General features: G+C 47.2%; 1 protein-coding gene across 1 annotated transcript in view; it reads right to left on the reverse strand.

The window, feature by feature from the left end:
* Positions 1 to 23891, reverse strand: part of RASA3 (RAS p21 protein activator 3) — a gene marked incomplete at its 5' end in the record, with an annotated part of 194043 nt that overhangs the window by 40897 nt on the left and 129255 nt on the right. The window contains 2 exon segments of the mRNA XM_005877689.2: positions 3769 to 3863; positions 14834 to 14937. Coding sequence (XP_005877751.2) covers positions 3769 to 3863; positions 14834 to 14937 — 199 coding nt within the window.

The raw sequence follows: 23891 nt of genomic DNA on the forward strand, positions 1-23891 counted from the left end.
AAAGGGTCAGGGAAGGAACAGAAGTGACTAATTCTTTTTAATAAAGTCATCTACCAGAGGCCTTTAAAAACGTCAATTCCAGAGGGAGCAAGACGTTCTTTAAATCGTCCTTTCCCCCCATTCTGCGACTCACTGAGCTCCTGTTGGCCCCAGTTTTGTGATTCTCTCGGACACATGCCTTTTATTTTATTACTAGAGGCCCGGTACACAAAATCTGTGTGTGTGTGTGTGGGGGGGGAGGCAATCCCTCAGCCCAGCCTGCACCCCCTCCAATCCAGGACCCCTTGGGGGATGTCTGACTGCCTCTCTCAATCTGGGACCGCTGGTTCCTAACCACTTGCCTGCCTGCCTGCCTGATCACCCCTAACCCCTCTGTCTGCCTGCCTGATCGCCCCTAACTGCTCCCCTGCTGGCCTGAGAGCCCCTAACCACCTCTGCCTCACCTGCACCAGGACTCAGGTTTCCCTCCTCTGGCTGGTCGCAGGCACCTGGGACCCGGGCTTTCCTCCCTCTGGCCGGTCGCAGGCACCCAGGACCCGGGCTGGCTTCGCCCAGGCCAGCCGCAGCTGCAGGGGACCGTGGGTGGGCAGCTTCGCCCAGGCCGCAGCTGCAGGCGCCTGGGACCACGGGGCAGGCGATTTGTCCCTCTCCCAAGCTGCAGCCCCAGCAGCTGGCATCTGGGACCCCGAGGCGGGTGACTTGTCCCTCTCCTGGGCCGCAGCCCCAGCCACTGGCGCCCGGGACCACAGGGTGGGCGGCTTATCCCAATCTGTGCCTGGCTGGTCCCCATTCCTCTCTCCCCAGTGTTGAGTGTCTGAGCCATTACGGCTGATGGCGTGATGGCATGATGGCATTATGGTGTGAGGGCGTGATGACCATTTGCATATTTGCTCTTTATTATATAGGACTAGAGGCCCAAATTCATGCAAGAGTAGGCCTTCACAGCCCCAGCTGCCTCAGCCCTCACAGCCCCGGCTTTGAGGAAGGTTGTCCAGAAGGTCGTCTGGACGGTCATTCTGCTGTTTGGCCATTTGGTCACTTTGCATATTACGCTCTTATTATTATGAATTTTTAAAAATATATTTTTATTGATTTCAGAGAGGAAGGGAGAAGGAGGGAGAGATAGAAACTGGCCACAACCCGGGCATGTGCCCTGATTGGGAATCAAACCGTGTCCTCCTGGTTCATAGGTCGACTCTCAACCCCTGAACCACACCAGCCGGGGTTGGACACATGTATTTTACTATGAATTATACAACAGATGGATTCAAGGAAATATATGCCATCCTCTGCCCCTCTAAAGACCGTACATGTGACATTTCAAAATGAAACTGTGGCTGCAGGGAAAAGGTCGCACTGGCACCTTGCAAGGCCAGTTTGAATCTGGGGAGCGCTGCTTCCGTGGTGGTGCGACCGCTTCATGCGTGGGCACTCTAAGAGCTAACTACCCTAAGCAAAGTGCTCAGCTCCTTGCCTGGACTTAGCGAGCAACCAATAAGCACTGTCCTTCCTCCCTCTCTTCAGAGTTATGACGATAATGCATTTGCCGTTCATAATTCACAAAATCCGAGGAGACTGGCCCAGTGAGGGTCAGTATCCCATCTCATACACGGTAAGGACCAGGCTCAGAAGGACAGGGGACTTGTCCACGGGCATGCAGAGGGCATCAGTTCTGAAACAGTGAAAATATTCCACACATCTGTACAATGAACACACACCCATGTTTGTTTATAAGATTTGTGCTGGCAGAGCAGTTTTGGATATTAATTGTGGTGGTGATTACACAAATTTACACATGTGATAAGCTGCACAGGATACACATGTGCACACACAAACACACACATGTGATAAGCTGCACAGAATATCCACATGCACTTGTGCACACATGCACACGCACACACTGGTACATGTGGAACTGGTGAGATCTTAGTGAGGTCTGCATTGTGGGCATGTCAGTGTCCCGGCTGTGATCTCCCCGAGGTACACAGCATGTACCATGGGGGGATGGGGAAGGAACATGGGCCTCCTCACTACTTTTAGTCTTTAAGTATAAGTAGGAGAGCACACAATTTGCTAATCATTATTCCCTGTGCACTTTTTTGTGACTTCCTGTGAAGCTGTCACCCTTTCAAAATTAAAAGAAAAAGAAAAGGCAAGATAAAAAGAAAAATCACACTTGCCAATAAAATCCAACTTAAATCTGGGTAGCAGCCATTTTGATTATGGCGCCACAGCCTGTGTTATTTCAGAATAAAAGTGCTGGGGTAAACAGTCAAAATAAAAAGCGGGAACGGTTCCATTACAGAGCACCACTGCAGAGCACGTGGCTTCTGGAATTCCTGCCTAAAGACGAGACTGCCAGTCACCTGAGCGGCGCGGTGGGCTGTCAATCCCAGTTGTCATCCATCTTCACTGTTGGAACTCTGCTTCCAACTCCGGGCAGTTCCTAGTTCTGCAGTAATTACAGCGTTTTCTAATTTACTCGGCATGATCGGGCCCCTGGGTCAGAATTAATTAAGCGTGAAGCACCATTACGATGCTTTCCTTTGGCTCAGCTCCTCAGCCTTCCCTCTGGCTGCCTCTTTGTTAAAGTGTGCGGATCCTTCCCAGTGGGCACAAAGCCAGTGCGCCCCACAGCCTCACCAGGCAGCAACCCTGAACCCCCTGCCTTCCCCCTCAGAGTTCAGCTGAGGCCGAGGTTTTAGGAGGAAGCATGAGGACCCGAGGGCCAGCCGGCTCCAGATGCTGGGCGAGGAGCCCAGGAATGCTGCCTGCCAGGCAGGGCCAGGGGAAGGCCTACGGCAACGTGTCAGACACTGTCCAGCTGTTCACAACACCCCGCTTTACAGATGAGGAGACTAAGGCTTGGAGAGGACACTGCTGGCATACCTCACTAGTGGTTGGGGCACGAAGCTCTGAGCCAGGCCTGCCTGTGCCAGAGACCCTGTGCCTGGTCAGGCACCCCTGACACACCTCAGTGTCTCACAGACCCACTGATGAAAACACTGGTGCGTCTCAGCATCAGGGCGCTGTGCTGTCCGGCTGTGGTGGCTCCCAGTCGTGGAATTCTAGACACGGGCATGGAACAGGCTTGACTGGAAGCCACACAAGCCAGGGTCACGAGAGAAGAGAAGACGTGGCCACCCTCCTGACGGGTATTCAGATGGGCTCCTGGACACTCAGCAGGGGCCAAGTCCAAGGGCAGCCTTAAGGGAAGGGTTGGGATCCTGGAACCACGCTGTCTCCCCTGCTAGGGGGTTAGCTCCTTCCACTGGACAGGGACGTCAGTCCCGGTTAACACATCACCCAGGTGAGCCAGGGTGAGTCCAGGACCCTCAGAGGATGGGAACCTGTTCAGAGCGGCCACTTCTTTTCGCTCTAGATGCTTCTTTGCTGAGTTCAGGGAGCTTAACAACACATGCAGTGACCTCCAACAAGCACAGGGACTTGCCATGGGAGGCTCTGTGTGCTGTTCTCACCTACAGCTTCATTTTTCTTACCCATATTTTCTCTTCACCTTCATTATGTTATTGCTCTTTCACATTTGTTTTTTTTTAAAGGTGCTCCAATCATGCATGACAAAGTGTGACAATCACCAACAGAACAAACAAAATTAGCAAGCCTATACTTACTATAAATAGAAGGATACGATTTGCTAAACATTATTCCCTGTTAGGACCAAAACCATGTCTCTAGTCCTTTAACCACAATCAAGTCTTCCATTCCCCAAGACCTCCAGCGTTCCACGGGCTCCGCCGAAGGTCTCACCTGAACTTCTGAGTCAGCGTCGACATGCTGCAGCTGGAACCAGGTGTCCCTGTTATGGTACTTCTGCAAGTCTTCCTTCTGAATGGCCACCTTCCCTAAAACAGACAGAGCAGAGGGAAAGCGGTCACAGGAGAGGACAAATCCTCCAGGCCCAGCAAGGTTTGTAAGTTACTGCCAATTATTTCGAACGTTATAATCCCAAACAAATCATCGGGTACATGGATAATGCCGCTGTCTTCCTTTATGTAAGATAAGTGTACGCGACATTTCATCTTGAAGGTGCCCGCGCCCCACCCCAATAGCAGAACAAGCATCAGATGTCACTTCCACGGGGGTCACAGGTCTGCCTGCTCTCACACTGGGAGCACAGCCTGGGTGTGGACAGGGCCGCCTTGTATGAACTCTGCTCTGGACTCCAGACCCCAGAGACTCACCCACCAGCACAGATGGGGCATTTGAAAGGCAAAACAAACATGAGAAAGCAGGTCCAGAGGGTGAAGGCGCCCAGAGAGTCGGGACAATTCACTCCCTGCCTTCAATCTCAATCTGGCCGTCATTGTGCCATCTGTCCGTCATGTTCTAAAAAGAAAGGTAACTGCCTCACACTCCCCACACGCAAAAGAGACTTGGGAAAGACCCCGGAATCATTCAGCCAGGGCGCCTCGGGTCCAGGCCAGTTAATTCCACACAACCAGCACTTCTGCCCACCTGCGAAGTGACCCAGCATGTGAGCACTCCAAGGGTCAACACCATTGCCCACGTCCAACCTCACTGGTCCAGCTCTGACCGGGCAGAGCCATCTGGAGCCGAATCCTGTCCAGCCACACACTACATAACAGCTTAAGCCACTGCACACAGTCAAAGTCCGCAGGTGGGAGAGGAAGAGCGACAGATGCAGGAAACACACAGAAGACACAGGCTGCCAAAAAAGTATATTCCACAGAAATTCAGAGTGACCCAAGTTACAGGCCCCGGGGAACATCCTCCAGCAAGCATCACGTTACAAGGACAGAATGGCGCCCTCGGGACTCCTCACAGGCCCCTCCCTAGCCTCGGTCCTCCCCTGCCATCACTAATCCACTTGGTGGGTGTCCTGCTGAGGTCCTGGCGGTGGGTCCTGCCACCTCTGGCCGTCTGCCCTTCCGCACACCCGGTCACTAGGAAGAACAGTCCCCGAGAGAAGACTCCTTCCTCTCTGCTTGGCTCCAATAAAACTCCTTTCCCCCATGGGAATATGACTCTGAGTTTTGCAAGAATAAAGCCACATGAAACGGAATATTTCTTGGAACTGAGTTGGGCAACATATTTCATTGAAAAAAAATTTAAAAATATTCCGACTCCATGATTAGTTCAGCTGGGTAAGAGGGTTACATTTGAAGTTTGAAATTGTATGCAACTGCAATGCTTTTGAGCTTTAACTATCATAGGGAGGAGTCATGTATCTAATGCTTATATGAGTCCTACAACTTACACATCATTACTCTACTTCTGGAAGTACTTAATGTAATATTAAGTTGGCAATGCACGAACATAGTACAAAACATGAAACATTAAAATACATATAAAATACAGCCAAGAATACCTTCCTCTTGCCCCTGCTACGCAGCTCCTGACTCAGGGTCACCTTGGTTGCCAGCTTCCAGCCTGTCCTTCAAGAGCTCAGTCACAGTCAAGCCTCTACAAACGTACTTTTTTAAAACATGTGTATTAGTGTTTCTAAGTGCTGTTCTGAGAGAACACCCGATCCACAGCCACAGTGTCGACTTAAATGCCTTAATCCGCAGACCTGTCCCAATCTATCAGAGTGACAGTAACAGTTCGCTAAACCACTCTGGGCCTCACTTTCTCATTTAGACAGAGCGGTGCTACCTGCCTTTCACCACTAAAATCCCGTGTATGATTTCCTCTGTGGGTGCTGTACCTGAAGGCAGAGCACACCAGGTAGTTCATCAGAGGGCAAGTGATGTGGGAAACCAGGTACAGAGGTGGCAGAGCACCTGGGGGAAGGCGAATCACGGGGTGAAACCTGCAGGAAAGCCGACTAAGAGCAGACTCAATGAGGCGCAGCCCAACATTCCCCGAGATGGAGCCAGCGGAAGAGAAGTTTGTTCTCATCTCTCCTGGTCAACCTGGCATCCTAGCCAGTGCATGAAAGCAAGAGAAAGAAACAAGGCATGGAGACTGGAAAGGAAGAAATAAAAGTCTTTATTCACAGACTCTATAGGAAAATCTACAAGACAAGCTAGTAGAATAGCTGTGTTTAGTAAGACCGCAGAATACAAAGTCAATGCATAAAAAGCAATTGTGTTTATGCATAGAAGCAATGACAATAAAAACTGAAAATTTAAAAACAACAACAGTATCTTTCACAAAATGATCTTTTTATGGCTTGTGATTTTAGTATACTACCTGAAAAAAATCTTTGTCTACTCCATCAAAAACAAAATATATAAGGATAAATAAATAAATGTGTGTGTGTGTGCGCGTGTGTGTGCGCGTGCGCATGCAATGTCTGCAAGATGTGTATGCTGAAAACACATTGCAAACACTGATGACAGAAATTAAAGAAGGCCCAAGTATATAGAAAGATATGCCATGTCGGAGCACCTGAAGACTAAAATTTTGTTAAGATGTTAATTCTCTGCAAATTAACCCAGAGATCAAAGCAATCTCAGTCATTTAGGAAATTAAGTTAATAAAACACCAAAGAAATCAAAACCAAAATGAGATATCACCTCTCACCTGTCAGAATGGCTATCATCAATATATCAACAAACAACAAGTGTTGGCAGGGATATTGAGGAAAGGAACCCTCGAACACTGTTGGTGGGAATGCAGATTGGTGCAACCACTATGGAAAACAATGTGGAGGTTCCTCAAAAAATTAAAAATGGAACTGCCTCAATGCCAAGCGATTTCACTTCTGGGAATATATCCGAAGAAACCCGAAACACCAATTTGAAAGAATAAATGCACCCCTATGTTCAATGCAGCATTATTTACAATAGTCAAGATATGGGAGCAATCCAAGTGTTCATCAGTAGATGAGAGGATAAAAAAGCTGTGGTACATTTACAACTGTAAAAGAGAAGGAAATCTTACCTTTTGATACAGCATGTATGGGCCTAGAGCAGGGGTCCTCAAACTTTTTAAACAGGGGGCCAGTTCACTGTCCCTCAGACCGTTGGAGGGCCGGACTATAGTTTAAAAAAAACTATGAACAAATTCCTATGCACACTGCACATATCTTATTTTGAAGTAAAAAAACAAAACGGGAACAAATACAATATTTGTATTTGCATGTGGCCCGCGGGCCATAGTTTGAAGACCCCTGGCCTAGAGGGTATTATGCCAAGTGAAATAAGCCACTCAGAGAAAAACAAATACCATATGATTTCACTTATATGGGGAAATCTAATGAACAAAATAAACAAAGAAACAAGATAGAAATAGACTCATAAAGAGGGGGGGGGTAGGGGCTGGGTAAAAAGCAGTACAAATTGGTAGTTGCAGAAGAGTCACAGGGATGCGGATTGCAGCATGGAGAATAGAGTCAATAATATTGAGATAACTGGGTGTGGGGCCAGGAGGGTACTTGAGCAGTGGGGGGACCACTCTGTAGAGTGCATGGTTTTTCAGCCACTTTGCTGTACATCTGAAACTGGTGCAGAATGGTATGAATATAAACTGTGGTTGAAAAAAAAAATTTTTTAAATAAGCCGATTAAAATATGTAAATGTCTATTCAAAGGCCTAGAATAGCAAAAAGAGTTTGGAAAAGAACAAAATTGGTAGCACCCTCGCTGGATACACCCCTCCCTCCTGGACTCGACCCTCAGAGGGGCACACGTGCAACTGCACCAGGAAAACCTAAAGGTGAGTGTGGGCTCCTGCTGGCGCGAGGCCAGCCGATCAGACACAGGAGACCGTGAGAAGCGGGTGACACTGTGCTCATTTCCGTGATACAAATTTATACCCTAGAACTTGGCTTCTCATACTGTAACAACATAATTACTAGTCATAACTTTAAATTATTCCTGGAGATTCAGACAGCCACTTATTTTTACAGCTGTAAAAACGACAGTGAAAACATCTAAGTCCAATTGCAACTGACACACCATAATTTTAAAGCCACCAAGCATGGCTAAACCATGATTTTGCTGGTTATCTTCAAAATTAGCAGGTACCTGAAGCAGAATGTTTAATAAAGAACTTATTTTGATTATTTTAAGGGGAAATAACCCCAGAACCAATGTGACCAGGTTCTCTGATTAAAATGTACAAAAATATTTTAAAATGTTTTTTCCTTAGGATTACTACTCAAAAAAGTTTTCATATGCCTCCAAGGATTAATGGATATCCTCTTCATTCTAGTATAATCTGAGCCAATTACTAAGGCCAATACTCTATCTTCATACTCACTTCCACCTATCATACTGGTATATCCAATGCAGCCACAGGGTCACTGGGTAAAATGTCAACTTCTAACCGGGCAGCTTAAGATTCTACACTTTGCTCTTCCCTCTCCTGCTTTTTTCCATCCCTCCTTGAACAAACCTTGGCGCACCCAGTAGGTGGTGGATAGAGACAAACCCTCAAGGAGCTCCAGGCCATAGGAAGTACAGTCCAGTGAACACGTGACAAAAAGCAAAAGAAATGCTCCAGGAGGTGAAGCCACGGAGAACACACACATGGAAGGGCAGCTCGCTCAGGTGTCGTCTCTGGCCAACCAGGGTCTCAGATGGGCAGCAGTAGCCAGGTGGGCATAGGGGTGGGGAGAAGGGCCAGAGGTGGGTGCCATGCAGAGGGAGCAGTGTGAGCCAAGGCCAGGAGGCAGGGGGCACCAGGAGAGAGACTGGAAGGAATCGGGAGGACCTGGGCCCACATCTGGGATCGAGGAGGACAGGAAGTAGGAAGCCCTTGGCAGGGCCATCACAAAGGGCTTGAACATCCAGCTAAGGGTTTGGGAGTCATCTTGAGGCAAAGGGAGCCCTGCAGGACCTGAGCAGTGGAGTCCCATGGTCAGATCTGAATTCCAGACCCATCACACCAACGGAGATCCCTCAAGACCTGGAAAGTGTGCGCTGTCTGCTTGCAAACCCTTCTTCATCGGTTCCTTCAGCGTTAAGGATTCCGTTGGGAAGCTCCTATCACAGTTCCATATTAAAATGAAGTCAGATGTGAATTATCTGAGTTCCTATGTGATCCATGCCAAGTAGTTCCTGAACGAACTCCAGGTGTTTCCACTTAAATCACAGCCGTTTCCAAGAATGTTATCCGTTGGAAATGCAGGCTCTCAGGCCCTCCCCAGACTCATGCATCAGCGCCTGCATTTTAACAAGTGTGTGAAGCTCTGGGCTATACTGCCAGAAACAACACCAGAGGCCTGGATCATTCCGCCATAAGCACCACTTTATGCTACCACAGCACCAAAGCTGCCTTTAGAGTTTTTGAATTTGAATTTCTTGTTATGTGTCAAGTGGAAGCTCACCACCGAGGGAGGTGTCTTCCCTGGACTGGGAAAGCAGGAGGGTGGGGGCACTCAAGGCAGCTCACACCAGAGAAGGCACAAGCAGAAAAGAGCTTTGGTGGAAGAGGATGAGTATCCTCTTTAAAACCAACAGGGTTTGCAGCAGTAGGCCTCCCTGGCCTTAGGCCCACATCATCCTTGCCTGCAGAGAGCTACCCTCTTCAGGGGAAAGTAAATCTACTGCGAGGCCCTGATGTTTATACGTAGACACCTAAAAAGGAAGTATTCCATAATCACATGGCCCCATTCCAATAAAGAGGAGATGTATGTCAGGGGCTAAGACAGATATAAATGGGGATGGGAAATCCAGGATGACTCCTGGGTTATGGGTTTTCACCAAGTGAATTTTTGGTAGCAGGATATAGATGGAGCTGAAAAATTGTGGACAGTGGTAGTGGGAAAGGAATGGTGGGTCAAGGGACAGGAGGAGGGCTTGAGGATGGTGGATGGCAAGTGATAGTGGAGGAGAGAAGATGATTGGTGGATTGTAGGTGACGGGTAGAAGGTGGTGGATAGTGATGGTGGGTGGTGGAGGGTGGGTGGTGGTGGAAGGTAGCCAGTATAGATGAGTAGAGAGTGATAGACAGTAATGGTGGATGATGGAAGAGGGTGAATAGTGATGGTGGACGGTGGATGGTGATGGGGGGAGTGGTGGTGGTGATGATAAATGGTAGGTAATGGATGGTTATAGATGGTAGGTAATAAGTCACGGATGGAGAGTGGTAGAAGATAGACAAATGATCGATGGCAGGTGGTGAATAATACATGATGGGTAAAGAGTGGTGGATGGTGATGGTGGAAGATAGCACATGATGGATGAATGGTGATGGTGGATGATGGGTGGTAGTAGATTGTAGATGGTAGGTGATGAGTGAAAGGTGGTGGAATGGTGATGGTGGATGGCAAATGGTAGGTGGTGAGTGGAGAGTCGTACAGGACAGAGGATGAATGATGAATGTTGGATAGTTGGTACATAATGAGAGGAGGATGGAGGAAGGTGATAGCAAACTGCAGCTCACTGGAGGGGATGGTAGTAGTGGGTCATGGAAGATGATGTTTTGTTCTGCTATGAATAACTCATCCTTCTGCCATCACCATCCCCATCTCCCACCCACCTTCCACCACCACCACCACCACGACCACCATCTACCATTTTCCAGCCCCATCTATGTCCCACCACCCACCATCCACCTGGCGTTGTAAACCCATAACCAGAAGTCACCCTGGACTTCTCCTCCCCTACCCGCCCCGCATCAGGCTTCACATTCAATCAACTATTGCCTCTAAATACAGACAATGAAGCATAATCTGAAATAAGGTCAAGAGCTCAGTAGCACAGACTTGGGAACCTGGCTGCCGAGGTCTGAACACCACCCAAAAGCCGTGTGACTAGTCTGTACCAGTTTCCTCATCTGAAAATGCACCTACTTCACAGAGTTATGAATATTAAATGAGTCAATATTTGTAAAGCACCTAGAACAATACCTACACATAGTAAGTGCTAAGTATTTTTATATACATGATTAGAACAGATATGCACCAGATACTTCACTTTACATCTCTCCTCCTTTCCTACAATATGAATTCCTGCCAGATAGTTCCAAAATAAACAGGCAGCACTTACCATTCTTCCAGAGTGAGAGTATGAAAGGTGGAAGAAATGACAACAAAAGTGCAGCTCACTGACACACCAGATGGCTCATTAATGTTGGATAGCTGGGTTTAACTTCCTAGGGTCAGACACTCTTCTCTATCTACATGTATGCGACACATTTTTAGTATAAGCAAGAGTTCACTTAAGTCTCAACACATGAATGCTTGATAAAGCTTTCATAAAGTTTTATTATTGAACTAAGCCACCCTAGCCTAAATAAAGCAAGCATCGACACGTCCTGCTTCTGTGTAAAGGCTCCCCACTGCCCCACCTGTTTCTTTGCTAAGCCCTAAGTTTGTACTGCCTTGGAAGCCTTATTTGCCCAACTTTAATAGACCAAGTAAGAGGCGTTGTGATGGCTCATGGAGATGACTCAGGGTAGGAAATAAGCCACACGCATGGCCTAAGGAGAAATTCACATGTGGACCAAGATCCTAAAAAGGAAAACAGGGTGAAGAAGAGAAGGAAATGATGGGGCATGAGATTGGAAAGGGAGGAGAGGGAGGGGATGTAGGTGGGTGTGGGAGAGGGGAGGGAGAGGAGGGGGTACTAAGGTACATCCCCTCTCTGCCGGTCATGGAACAACTGGAGAGCAGAGCAGCAGGATGTGTGTCACTTTCTCCAGCCCCGCATCTGCTGTAGACCCCGCAGATCTGGCGATTCCGGCAGAGAAGGTGACTACTGCTTTCCCTTCCTCTAGTCCAGCGGTTCTCAACCTGTGGGTCGCGACCCCTTTGGGGGTCAAACGACCCTTTCACAGGGGTCGCCTAAATACATCCTGCATATCAGATATTTACATTACAATTCATAACAGTAACAAAATTACAGTTATGAAGTAGCAATGAGAATAATTTTATGGTTGGGGGTCACCACAACATGAGGAACTGTATTAAAGGGTCACGGCATTAGGAAGGTTGAGAACCACTGCTCTAGTCAGTCCAGATCACTTAGGTTTAGAAACGCTCTCACACTTGCGCATCGTCAGAGTCCCAGAGAAAGCATACATCTAAATGCTACCCAAATGCTTGATTAAAATATGAAAGGTTCAGATTGAATTCTGGGAAGCCACCTCTCTCACATCAGGCAGGATGAATTAGATTCAGAGTGAGAGCAAGTTCTGGGGACAGGCAGCACCCACTGACGGGTCGTTAGGGAGGGAGATGACTTCATGGGATGACTAAGCAGGTGTAGACACCTTTCTCCTCCCCAGTCTCTGCCAACACTGGTACTCACTTCTCTACAATATGACAGGAAATGTCTGACTTGTTGGCTCACCACCCGTCAGCTGTGCATCTTCAGACAAGTGTCTTGTCTTCTCTGAGCCTCAGTTTCTTCTTGATATAGCAAATAGAGGGGATAGCTACTTCCTGGGGCTAATACAAAGGATAAATGGCATGCTTTTATGCCTGGCATATATAAGCATTCAGCACATGTTAGTTTCCTTCTAACTGTAAATGTCACCCTGAGGAACTTAATAAAACTGTGGAATTCTAGGTTCAGCCCCTGGACCATCTGGATCCACCAGCATGAGTGGGAGCCTGGGTACCTGGATTTTAACATACTCCCCAGTAGCAAAGGAGGAGCATGCTGCTTGTGGGACTAGTCAGATTTCAGAAAACTGAGATATATTTTAAAAGTTTCTAGTGTTAAGAGGGTAGAGGCCTGCACAGGGGCACAAGTGGGGTGAATGCACACGTGTGCTTATGTTGAAATGGCTAGAAAGGCCATTGAGAAGCTAAGCCCAGAGAACAATTTGGTCAGATTATGAAAGGTCTTGACTGCATGCTGGGGAGTGTGGACTTCCTTCTCCAGGCCAAATCAGGCAGTGTGGCCTCAAACCTGGCAATATTTTAAAAAATAAATCAGGCTCTAAAATGGAAGTGTGAACCTCCAGAAAAGAGTTTCTTCAGATGGGAAACTATCTATAAAACAGATTGAATTTCTAAAATGGAATAAATGGAATGCGTTGAGGTATTTTCAAAAGTTGTCCATTCTTTTCACAAATGTTTAGTGACTGCCTCCCAAGCCAAAGCCAGATGTTGGGGACAGACACGATGGAGTCACTTCTGGGCCCTAGCCATGTTTTGAGCTTTTCCGTAAGTACAGTGGGATATCAGTGGTCAGCTTTAACTGGGAGCAGATGCTCACGGCCCATCCGAAGAAAAGGCCGTGGAGTGAAGGAAGGAGTGTCTTATCTTCTCGTGGGGCAAACTCTGAGGCCATGCAGGCTACAGTCCAAGCAGGCGAAAGGTCGTAGGGCAAGCATGTCAAACTCGCGGCCCGCGAGCTGCATACCTCGTTTATTTGGACCGTGTTAGCCTTTGAGTTTGACATGCTTGGTGTAGCATAATGTGGCAGCACCTGCAGGAACTGAGCTCCAAGTCTTGGCAGCGCAGCTAGGAGGGTGAGGAAGCAGCAGATACAGGGTTTAATCAGCAATGAGGAACCTTTGGTGGCCACTCTGAGTTCAGCATGATACATACGAGATGCCTTGAGACACCACAGGGATCCTGCAGGGCAGCTGGACCCACAGGCTGAGAACTAAGGAGGCAGCATAGAAGCCCAGCAGGCTGGGAGTAAAAGCCAGAGGGGGTGAGGCCAGAGGCTGAGCAAGAGCTGCGTGGAAGGCGGCCAACTGTCCTGCGTGCTGCTGGGAGGCTGCTGCGGCCTGGATGAAACATCCCTACTGGCTATGTGGGTGACCTGCTCAAGAGGTCTGGGCAGTGAGTAGGAACCATTTGGAACCCCAAGCCTGATCCAGAGGAAAGGTGATCAACTGTCTGCGTGACTCAAGTGCATTTCAAATGCCAAGTGCTCTACCCAAGAGCCTCTCTCCCAGGAAAGGCCAAGGCCACCACACGGACGTTACATGGTGCTTGGATTCCAGCAACTACAGTCGTGCTCATGTTTGGCTTCTCGATTCTATTTTTGGGGCCACAGTAAACATGAATAGGAACACAGGTGCACTACTGAACTCGGGAAGCTTCTATGCTATTCCACACCTGTCCTCCACATTCAGGTTGGGCCTCACTCTCCCTAGGAGTCCCCCACTGAAATGTTAGTGCCTCTGAGCACACCCTAATACCTCCAAGAGCACCCTAATGCCGCTAATAACCCACATTCCTGAGAGCACCCCAATGGTTCTGAGCATACCCCAATATCTCTCTGAGAACAACCCCCAATACTGAGAGCACCCTAATACCTCTGAAAACACTCCAGTACCTCTGAGAGGAACTCAATACCTCTGAGAGCCCCAATATGTCTAAGGACACCACAATACTTCTGAAAATACCCCAATACCTCTGAAAGCGTCCCAATGCCTCTGTGAAGGTCCCCAATACCTATAAGATCACCCCAATGCCTCTGAGAACATCCAATACCTGAGAGAGCCCCAATATGTCTGAGAATACCCCAATAGCTCTAAGAGCACCCCAGTGCTTCTAAGAGCACCCAATACCATCTGACTGCCTATGGAGGGTGTTAGAGTCAGGAACAGGGGTGGCCTGGGGATGGGGGTAGAGGTTCTCCCCTGCACACAGCCCCCTGGAGGAGCCCTCGGGAGTCATTTGAAGAAGGTTGGAGGCTGCTGTATCCTCATCTTAAAGGACAGCTCCCAAGGCTTTGCTGGCGTGTGCTGGTCTCTCCCACGCGATCTTATGCTGTGAAATCCCTCCACAGGCTGCCAGGCTGGGACTCAGCGACCTGTCCCAGCCCTGGGGGATGCCACAGCCAGGCTAGAAGGCTGCCCAGGCTGCTTCCTGCCACTGTGAACACAGCCAGGAAGGCCAGGCTGAAAACGCCGCTCGCCTCTGCTGTCTCAGACAGGATGCCTGGAAGAGACATCCACTTACACCAGAATGCGACACCCACTGAAGTACCTACCTATGATGGAGTCCCTCCGGAAAACGTCTCTATCGAAGATGTAAAATGACAGGTGACGAAAACTCCGAGGGATTTCACAGTAGAAGTCTTCTCCATAGAAGGGGCTGGACAAAGAAACAGAACAAGCACCATTAGATTCTGTGAGGTGATGGCCTCGTCCTCAGTCGTGGCGTGGACATCGGGGGGGGGGGGGGGGGGGCGCAGACTAAGCACCGACCCGGGGCACACACGTGCACTCATTTTTAAGCACCACAAACACGCCATTCCGCGTTTTGCTTGTAAGACATGAAATTGCAATTTCTTAACTGGGATATAAATGAACTTAAGAGTGAACAGGCTGTAAAAATCTTCAAAGATGTGGCCCCAGCACTAAAGGCATGTCAAGTTAAATCAGCGTTTTTCAACCTTTTTCATCTCGTGGCCCGAGTAAACTAATAACTAAAATTCTGCGGAACACCAAAATATATAGTTTTTGCTGACTTGACAAAAAAATAGGTATAATTTTGATTCATTCATACCAGACAGCTATTGTTGTGTTGACTGTTATCACTTTTTAATTTGACAACATAAGGAAAAAGATGTCAGTGCCCTGACTAACAGTCAGGTATTGCATGTTTTAAAAATTCCTGTGGCGCCCTGGTTGAAAATCGCTGCGTCAAATGAATGAATCGCTGTGCTGGTTTGGCGACAGCTCAAGGAAACCAGAGAGCTCGACACAGATCGTGGCATTAACAAAACTATGTCTATTGTGTGTGTCCAGCTTTAGCACAAATGCTCCTGGGCTGCATCTTGAGGGTATAGGGTGGCAGGTGGCAGGCCTCACCCAGCGTTCAGATGGTACAGAGTGCTCCCCTTTCTCCAGGAGTCGGGGTTAAATTCCGACCAGGCCACCATCCACACCTCTCACCGGGGAGGGGAGCCTTACCCACCACAGCCAACTGTCCACACAGACCCTGAGGCTCATTCACCCACAGGTGGAGACTCAAAATAAACTAAAATTCTAATTGAAGGGCCGGAACCCCTGGGCAGTCCTAGCCGGGCGCACAGAGGTTAGCAGACACTGGTTCATGAAAGCCACAGTGAATGTGCACGGCCCCACCACACCTGCATCCACCGGGTAGGAAATGGAACAGTTACTTCAGCACACACACCTACAACTACCTTGGAATCGGGCATGATTCCACTTTCATGCGCGCTCATGGCTAAGGTCCAGCATAGGAAACATGGAGTAGGTCAAGTAAGAACTAAAACAGTGTGCTTCATTTTGTTAGGAGAAAGAGGGATGTAGGCTGCTGACCAAGTATGAAAAGAGAGATGGAAAGACTTCATACCATGAGTGTCTCCTAGTGAAAGTTTACTGTGAGTGACACAGACATGACAATAGGAAAGAAAGGGAAGGAGGGGGGAATCAGTTCCCAACTAAGAGAGCTCCAGGGCTGTATTTTCTCAAGTTCAGCACCTCTGAAATCAGAATGTATCCTACAATCAATGTCAGAAAAAACTGTTTCATAGATTAATTAGCGTTGTTTTTTTTAGTGTACATAAAATGATGGTACATCCCATAATTGACAAATGTCACAGATTCCATAAAATACAGAATTTTTGACGGCATGACACGCCATTATTTGAAGGTCATGAGCACAAAGAGTTGGAGCCTTGAGGAGCTCCAGGGTCATCGCAGGGAGAAGGGGAAGAAACAAATAAGCCATCACAGAAGTAAGGCATGATGGGAAAGTGAAACCCGGTTCAGAAGGGACAGAAGGGATGTGGCGCAGAGTACAGGAGAGGAAAGCAGTAGGCAAGGAGGGAGAAGGACAAGTCTGGGATCCCAAATGGACCCACAGCGGGCACGGTCCATGACTGGACCCAAATACACTGAGTCAGGGCAAGAGAGTCAGTGAGGAGGAAAGGCTGAGAGAGGCAGGGAAACCAGCAGGTCTGACAGCCCTTGTCAGAAACCCAGAAACCAACCAGTGTGCCAATCCTTCCAGCTAGAAAGACAAAGGACCCACGTTGGCCAGCACATGCTTGAGAAAGAAGAGCAGAGGTGGAGGACTCACAGTTCCAGGTTTCAAAATTTACTGCAAAGTGACAGTAATCAAAACAGTGTGGTCCTGGCCCAGGGACAGGCAGATCCCTACCTCACACCATGCAAAAAAAAATTAACTCGAAGTAATCACAAAGGGCTAAAATGGTAACAACTAAAACTATAACTATACAGAAATAAATCTTTGTAACCTAGAGGAGGGCAAAACATTTTTAGATATTACATCAAAACAATTTCTAAGAGAAAAAATATCAGTAAGCCAAACTTCATCAAAATTAAAAATATTGTGCTTTAAAATACACTATTACGAAACTTCAAAGAAAGACTAGGAGAAAATCATGTATCTGATATAAAACTTGTATCCAGAATACATTTTTTAAAAAAACTTTTACAGCACAATAAGAAGCAGGTAAGTAGTTCAATTGAAAAACGGGCAAAAGATTTGAACAGATATATCACCAAAGAAGACAAATGATCCACAAGCATATAAAAAAAGTTTAACATCATTAGCCATCAGGGAAATGCAAATTAATTGACAAAATACCACTTCCCACCCACTAGGATGGCGATAATAAAAAAGATGGCAACAAGTATTAGGAAGGATGTGGAGAAATTGGAACCCTCTTACATTGCCGGTGGAAATGCAAACTAGTGCAGCCACTTCGGGAAACAGTTTGGCAGGGTATTAAAAAGTTAAACACAGAGTGATGACAGGGCCCTGCAATTCCTCTCCTAGCAATACCCAAGAGAAATGAAAATGTGTCTATACAAAAACTTATACATGAATGTTCACAGCAGCATTATTCACAACAAAAGGTGGAAACAACCCAAATGTCATCCAGTGACAAATGGAAAAACAAAATCTGGTAAATCTATACAATAGATTCTTGTTTGGTGATAAAAAGGAACAAAGTGCTGATGAATGCTACTACAATAAACCTCAGAAGCATGCTAAGTGAAAGAATACAGATGCAAATAAAAAAAATCCATTTATAAGAAATGTCCAGAAAAAGCAGATGTGTACAAAGTAGGTCAGTGAATGCGGGAGGCTGGAGGTGGGAGAGAGGTAACTGCAATGGGCTCTTCTTGAGTGTTCTAAAATGGATATAGTGATGATAACACACTGTAAATTTACTGAAAATTGCTCAATTTTACACTTTAAAATTTTCTACAGCCCTGGCCAGGTGGTTCACTCGGTTGGAGCACTATCCAGTGTACCAGAGGGTTGTGGGTTTGATTCAGTCAGGGCATGTGTGTGTGGGTTGGGGGGGTACCAATTGATCTCTCTCTCTCTCTCTCTCTCTCTCTCTCTCTCTCTTCCCCCCCTCTCTCTCAAATCAATATCCTCAGGTGAGGATTTAAAAAAATTTTTTTTTAATTCCTATAGCATGAAGAGGACTCTTTATAGCCCTTTTCCCAGCACCTCTCCTCCTTACAGCTCACCCTCAGAAGGAAAGCCAAAATAATTCCTGCATTCTGGGCACTGGGCCTGCCTCCTGGAAGCCTGTGCCCTGTGGGTTGGCCCAGCTTCACCTGGGCACCCGTGACATCCCAGGTCCTGTTCTGAGCCCCAACAGGTAGCAAATAGAGTTGACCCTTGAACAACACGGGTTTTAAAATTCATGGACAAGTGGAGCCCGACAGTTCGTTGTTCAAGGGTCAACTGTATTTAGCCCTCACAACGGGGGGAAACTGAGGCACCAGGCAGATTAGCTAGTGTATGTTTACAAGCAAAGAAATAGTGTGCGGCTCTAAATCCCACTGTGTCCAGGTCCTAATCCCCAGGGCCTGTGAATATGTTACCTCACATGGCAAATGGGACTTTGTAGATGGGATTTAGTTAAGGATCTTGAGTTTGGAAGTCATCCTGGATTATCCAGGTGGGCCCAGTGGATCTCAGGATCCTCAGAAGAGGGCAGAAGAGGGGTCAGAGCCAGAGAAGGACACACGATGATGGAAGCAGAGGCTGTGTTGAAGCAGGGCCTCAAGGCAGGGCTGGATAAGCCAGAAGATGTATTCTTCCCTGGGCCTCCAGAAGGCACCTGCCCAGCCGACACCGATTGTAGTGATTTTGGTGTTTTATTCTCCTGGGGCATCACACAGCAGCTTGCTAGGAATGAGGATCGGGGGCATCTGGCAGACAGATGCTCTCCCGACAAAGTGGAGCGTGGACAGTGCTCGGCGCGGACCTTCAGACCTGGGCTGACACACGGACTGACTGCTGCTACGCTAAGGGCACTCGAAGGGAGAGAAGGGAGAAAGGTGACAGCCATGCCCATCCCTGCCCACCCTCACCCCGAGGAGGGAGCTGTGGGACCAAGGCGGGGAGACCAGGCGACACCCACCTCTTCTCACTCAGACCCATACCTTGATGACAATACAACTTTCATTTGTATTTAACTGATTTCATCATTTTTTAAACTTTGTCCAGAGACTAGGTGGTTTACTTAGAAAACCATGTCTTCGTGTCTTCGTAATGAAAACAAAATCTTCAGAGGGAGATTTCAAGTGCTTAAATTGTTCTGAGTATTTCAGAGAAGTAGCCGTCTAAACACAAGAACTATCCTTCCATCTTTCAATGAAAGCAGATGCCTAAGACTTCCATCAAGTGAAGGTCCATAGTTTAACAAATGCTCTTTCAAAAACCCCATCTAAGCATATTCTCCCCAGTGGACTTTTTGCCTCGATGAGCCTTCCTGTGACTCGTCGTCTGCATTTGTGAGTCTCTGTCTGCTGTCAACAGACTCCGCAGGAGTGTAGTGCACTGGGTTAACTTCCAGTTCCACAACCCACTCCTCCTGTGAGTGCCAGCTCTCTTAGTTCCCACTTATTCGACCTGTGACTAAGAGCCTAAAACATCGTGAAGATTAATGACATAGTCTACAGGAAACCCTCTAACACTAGGGAGTACAGTCACTCCAGAAAATAAGTAGGTCAGTGTGTGTGTGTGTGTATGCGTGTGTGTGTGTGTACACATAAATTGTGTGTGTGTGTATGAGTGTGTGCGAGTGTGTAGATGTGTGTGGATGTGCCTGTGCACATGGAGGTATGTGTGGGGGTGCATGTGCACACACATATGTGTGTCTATGAGTGTGTGTGTGTGTGTGTGTGTGTGTGTACAAAAAGATTCAAAGACACACACATGAAGGGTATGGCAGTGACTTAAATGGGGGATGGGCACTGACCTGGAAGGTCTTGTGGCCATTTATTGTGGAGGCTTGGTCTGCAGGCACCATCACCTATAGGCTATGCCTAATCCTTCCCCCACATTTGGAATATGTATCCCAGGAAGACATTATTTTTTACATTAAGTTGATTCATAATTAGACTTACGTGTAAATTTTTTATATTTCTTCATGGTTTTTTTACTCTTTTATGATCTGAGTTTGATTTGCTTTCAAAAGAATACTTCCTTTCATTTTAACTAAAACCAAAAATTATTTTTTTCTTTTTAAGAATGATAGTCTATCAAGGATTTTGGACCCACCAGAATGGCTAGAATAAAAAAGACATAATAACAAGTGTTGGTGAGGATGTGGAAAAATTCGAACCCTCATTCACTGCTTGGAGAAATGTAAAATGGTGTGGCCACTTTGGAAAACAATGGCAATTCCTCAAAATGGTAAATATAGAGTAGCCACATGGCCCAACAACCACACTCCTGGGTATGTACCCGGAGAAATGAAACCACATGTCCACACAAAAACTCATGCATGCAAGTTAATAGCATAATTCACGGCAGCCAAGAGTGGAAACAACCCAAATGTCCATCAACAGATGAGTGGATAAACAAAATGTGGTCCAGCCAAACACTGGAATATTATCAGCCACAGAAAGAAATGAAGCCCTGACGCATGCTGTAAAGTGGATGAGCCTGGAAAAAGTCAGACCCACAGGGCCACATAGTGTAGGATTCCATTTACATGAAATGCCCAGAATAGGCAAATCTGTAGACAGAAAGTGGTAGTGGCTGCCAGGGGCTGGGTAGCAGGGTGTTGGCAGGAAATGGAGACAGTTAAAGGGAATGGGTTTCTTTTTAGAGAGATGAAAATGTTCTAAAATTGATTGTGGTGATGGCTGAACAGCTCTAAATATACTGAAAACCATAGAACTGTACATTTTAAATGGGTAAATTATATGGTATGTGAATTATATCTCAATAAGCTATTTAAAAAATACATAAAGATGTCACAAAGCAAAAAACAGAATTAACATTGTAGGGCATATCCTCCTAGAATTGTTTATTCTCTAAAGATGTATGGATATAGAATAGAAATAGACAGAGGCACATATTTTTAAAATAAAAGTGGGATTGCTTGGCTGGTGGCTCAGTGATTGAACATCAGTCCAAGAATCAGGAGGTCAGGGTTCAATTCCCGGTCAAGGCACATGCCTGGGTTTTAGCTTGATCCCCATTGGGGGGGGGGGGTTCAGGAGACAGCCAATTAATGATTCTCATCATTGATATTTCTCTCTCTCCCTCTCCCTTCCTTTCTCTGAAATAAATAAAAATATATTGAAATAAAATAAAAGTGGGATTATATTATATACTAGTGGTCTGGTGCATGAAATTCGTGCATGGGTGGGGTGTCCCTCAGCTCGGCCTGCACCCTCTCCAATCTGGAACCCTTCAGGGGATGTCCAACTGCTGGCTCCTAACCGATCACCTGCCTGCCTGCTGATTGCCCCTAACCACTCTGCCTGCCTGCCTGCTCACCCCCAACTGCCCTCCCCTCCTGGCCTGATCGCCCCAACTGCCTCTGCCTCGGCCCTGCCACCATGGCTTTGTCCAGAAGGTCTCCCGATCTAATTAGCATATTACCTTTGTATTAGTATAGATTCTGATATGTAGTCAGCTTTTTCCTTTCACATCATGCCATGGACAGCTTTCCAAATAAGAATATAAAATGTCTGTCCAGCAGGTGTGACTCAGTGGTTGAGCGTCAACCTATAAACAAGGAGGTCACAGTTTGATTCCTGGTCAGGGCATATGCCCAGGTTGCAGGCTCGATTCCCAGTGTATGGCGTGCAGGAGGCAGCCAATCAATGATTCTCTCTCATCATTGATGTTTCTATTGCTCTCTCCCTCTCCTTTCCTCTCTGAAATATATATATATAAAATGTTAGCAGCCACACAGTACTTGAGGTCTGAATGACAACTGCCAATTCACCTCCACTGATGGACACCTGGGTCCTCCCCAGCTTTTATCATTAGGAGCAGCACAGAATGAGACTCTAGGGTAGGGGGTCTTTGCACAGCTGTCCAATTGTTCCCGTAAGACAAATTCCACTTGGCGGGAGGAGATTCATTGTCCTAAGGTGTTAATGCATAATGCTATATTTCCCTCCTGAAGGGGGGACCAATTTACCCCTAATGCCCACCAACCTTGAGTCTTATCAGCATTTACAAACTTTGCTAAAGTAACGGCAAAAAACAAAACAAAAACTACTGCTTTCATTTGAAAAGTTTAAATTATTGTTTAGGTTGAATATCTTTCATGTGCATATGTGCATTTTCTGTCTCATTTTTCTGTTTTTCCTAGAGGCACGATGCACAAAATTCATGCAAGGGGCTCAGTCCTCGCAGGCCTGGCTTCATCTGGAAAGTCGGAAAGTCAGTCGTTTGGCTGTCCGGTCTAATTAGCATATTATGCTTTTATCATTATAGATGCCTCTGGCCCATCTCCTATTAAATGCCCATCTTTCATATTATTTCCATGCTTGGAATATTAATCCACTGAGAACTTATAAACTTATGCTGCAAATTAAAAGACAAATAACTAAAGCACTCAAATAAGGAATATCTTTTTAAACTAGAGACACCACAACTTTGCTAACAATATCTGCCATAAATGGGCAAGTACGGGCATGTGATCCTGCCATTTCTGACATACACGCCACCAGAAGAGCAAGAGGGTCCCCGTGCAAGGAGCTGACGCTGCCCGCAGCAGAAGGACCATTTCAGCCCCGACATGGCATCTCTCGCGACATCTCAACCCTCCCAGCTTCTAGAAGGACCCACATGGGGTATAAGTGGGGTGGGCCACACAGCCGGTCTCCCCTTCCTCTAGCCCTGCAGACAGAGGACAGAGGTGGGATGAAGGCCCCCCCAAACCCTAGGTACCAACTACTTCAACCACCACAGTGGTCACCTGCACAACCCACCCCTCCTTCCCAGTGAACAAGAAAGTTTGCACTTGTCGGTTCATGGGCAGCAGGGTGGGAAGTTCATGCCAAAAGAAAAAGGAGACTGTCAAGGATCGGGAGCAGGGTGAGTTCCCACACCCCCACCCTCTGCATGTGCCTGGCAAGACAATATATTCTTTCTGGTGGACTCAAAGGGGCCACACAGCCTTGGGCTTCCCCTTCCCACTAGAGGCTTAACCTGGGGTACCTCTCCCCACAGGCCTGGCTTTGTCCCCAGCCCAAGGTCAGCCCAGTCAGAGGCGTGATTAATGTCCCTGCACTGTCAGTTCCCACTTACAGCCTTAGGGCTCCAGAACCCTCTTTCCAAATAAAGAGAAAAACGCCGCCCAAAGGACTTGGCTTGCCTTAAATACCACTGTCTGACAGAGGGGAATTAATGTGTGCAGCGGCATCCGCCTCTGAGGCCAGCCGGAGTGACAAGCTCTTGCCCCCAGTGACTACACAGAGGAGCGCAAATGAAGTTTCACAGAATCAAGCAAACTCTCCTAAGGAAAGCATAACAAAACCTGCAGAAAACCAGGTTGATCTTTAAGGAACGCTCTGACAAGGGGAAACCTGCATTCCTCTTCCTCCTCCCACAGCCCAGATGTGCGGCCCAGAGGTGGAGACAGGGCTGCACTGGGGACCCAACAGAGAAAACTCCATGAGTCATTTCCCAGCATCTGCGAGGCTGGCACGCCCCATCCCACACCAAGGCTGCTTGCCACTGCACAACGATGTTTGCTCATGAGAAAACAGCCGGCAGCCTGGTTTTCCCCTGTTTCACGTTATTTCGCAAATGCCTGCATCTATTTCCCAACCTCT

The sequence above is a fragment of the Myotis brandtii genome, unplaced genomic scaffold, assembly GCF_000412655.1.
Source record: "Myotis brandtii unplaced genomic scaffold, ASM41265v1 scaffold528, whole genome shotgun sequence".
In the NCBI taxonomy this organism is placed as follows: Eukaryota; Metazoa; Chordata; class Mammalia; order Chiroptera; family Vespertilionidae; genus Myotis; species Myotis brandtii.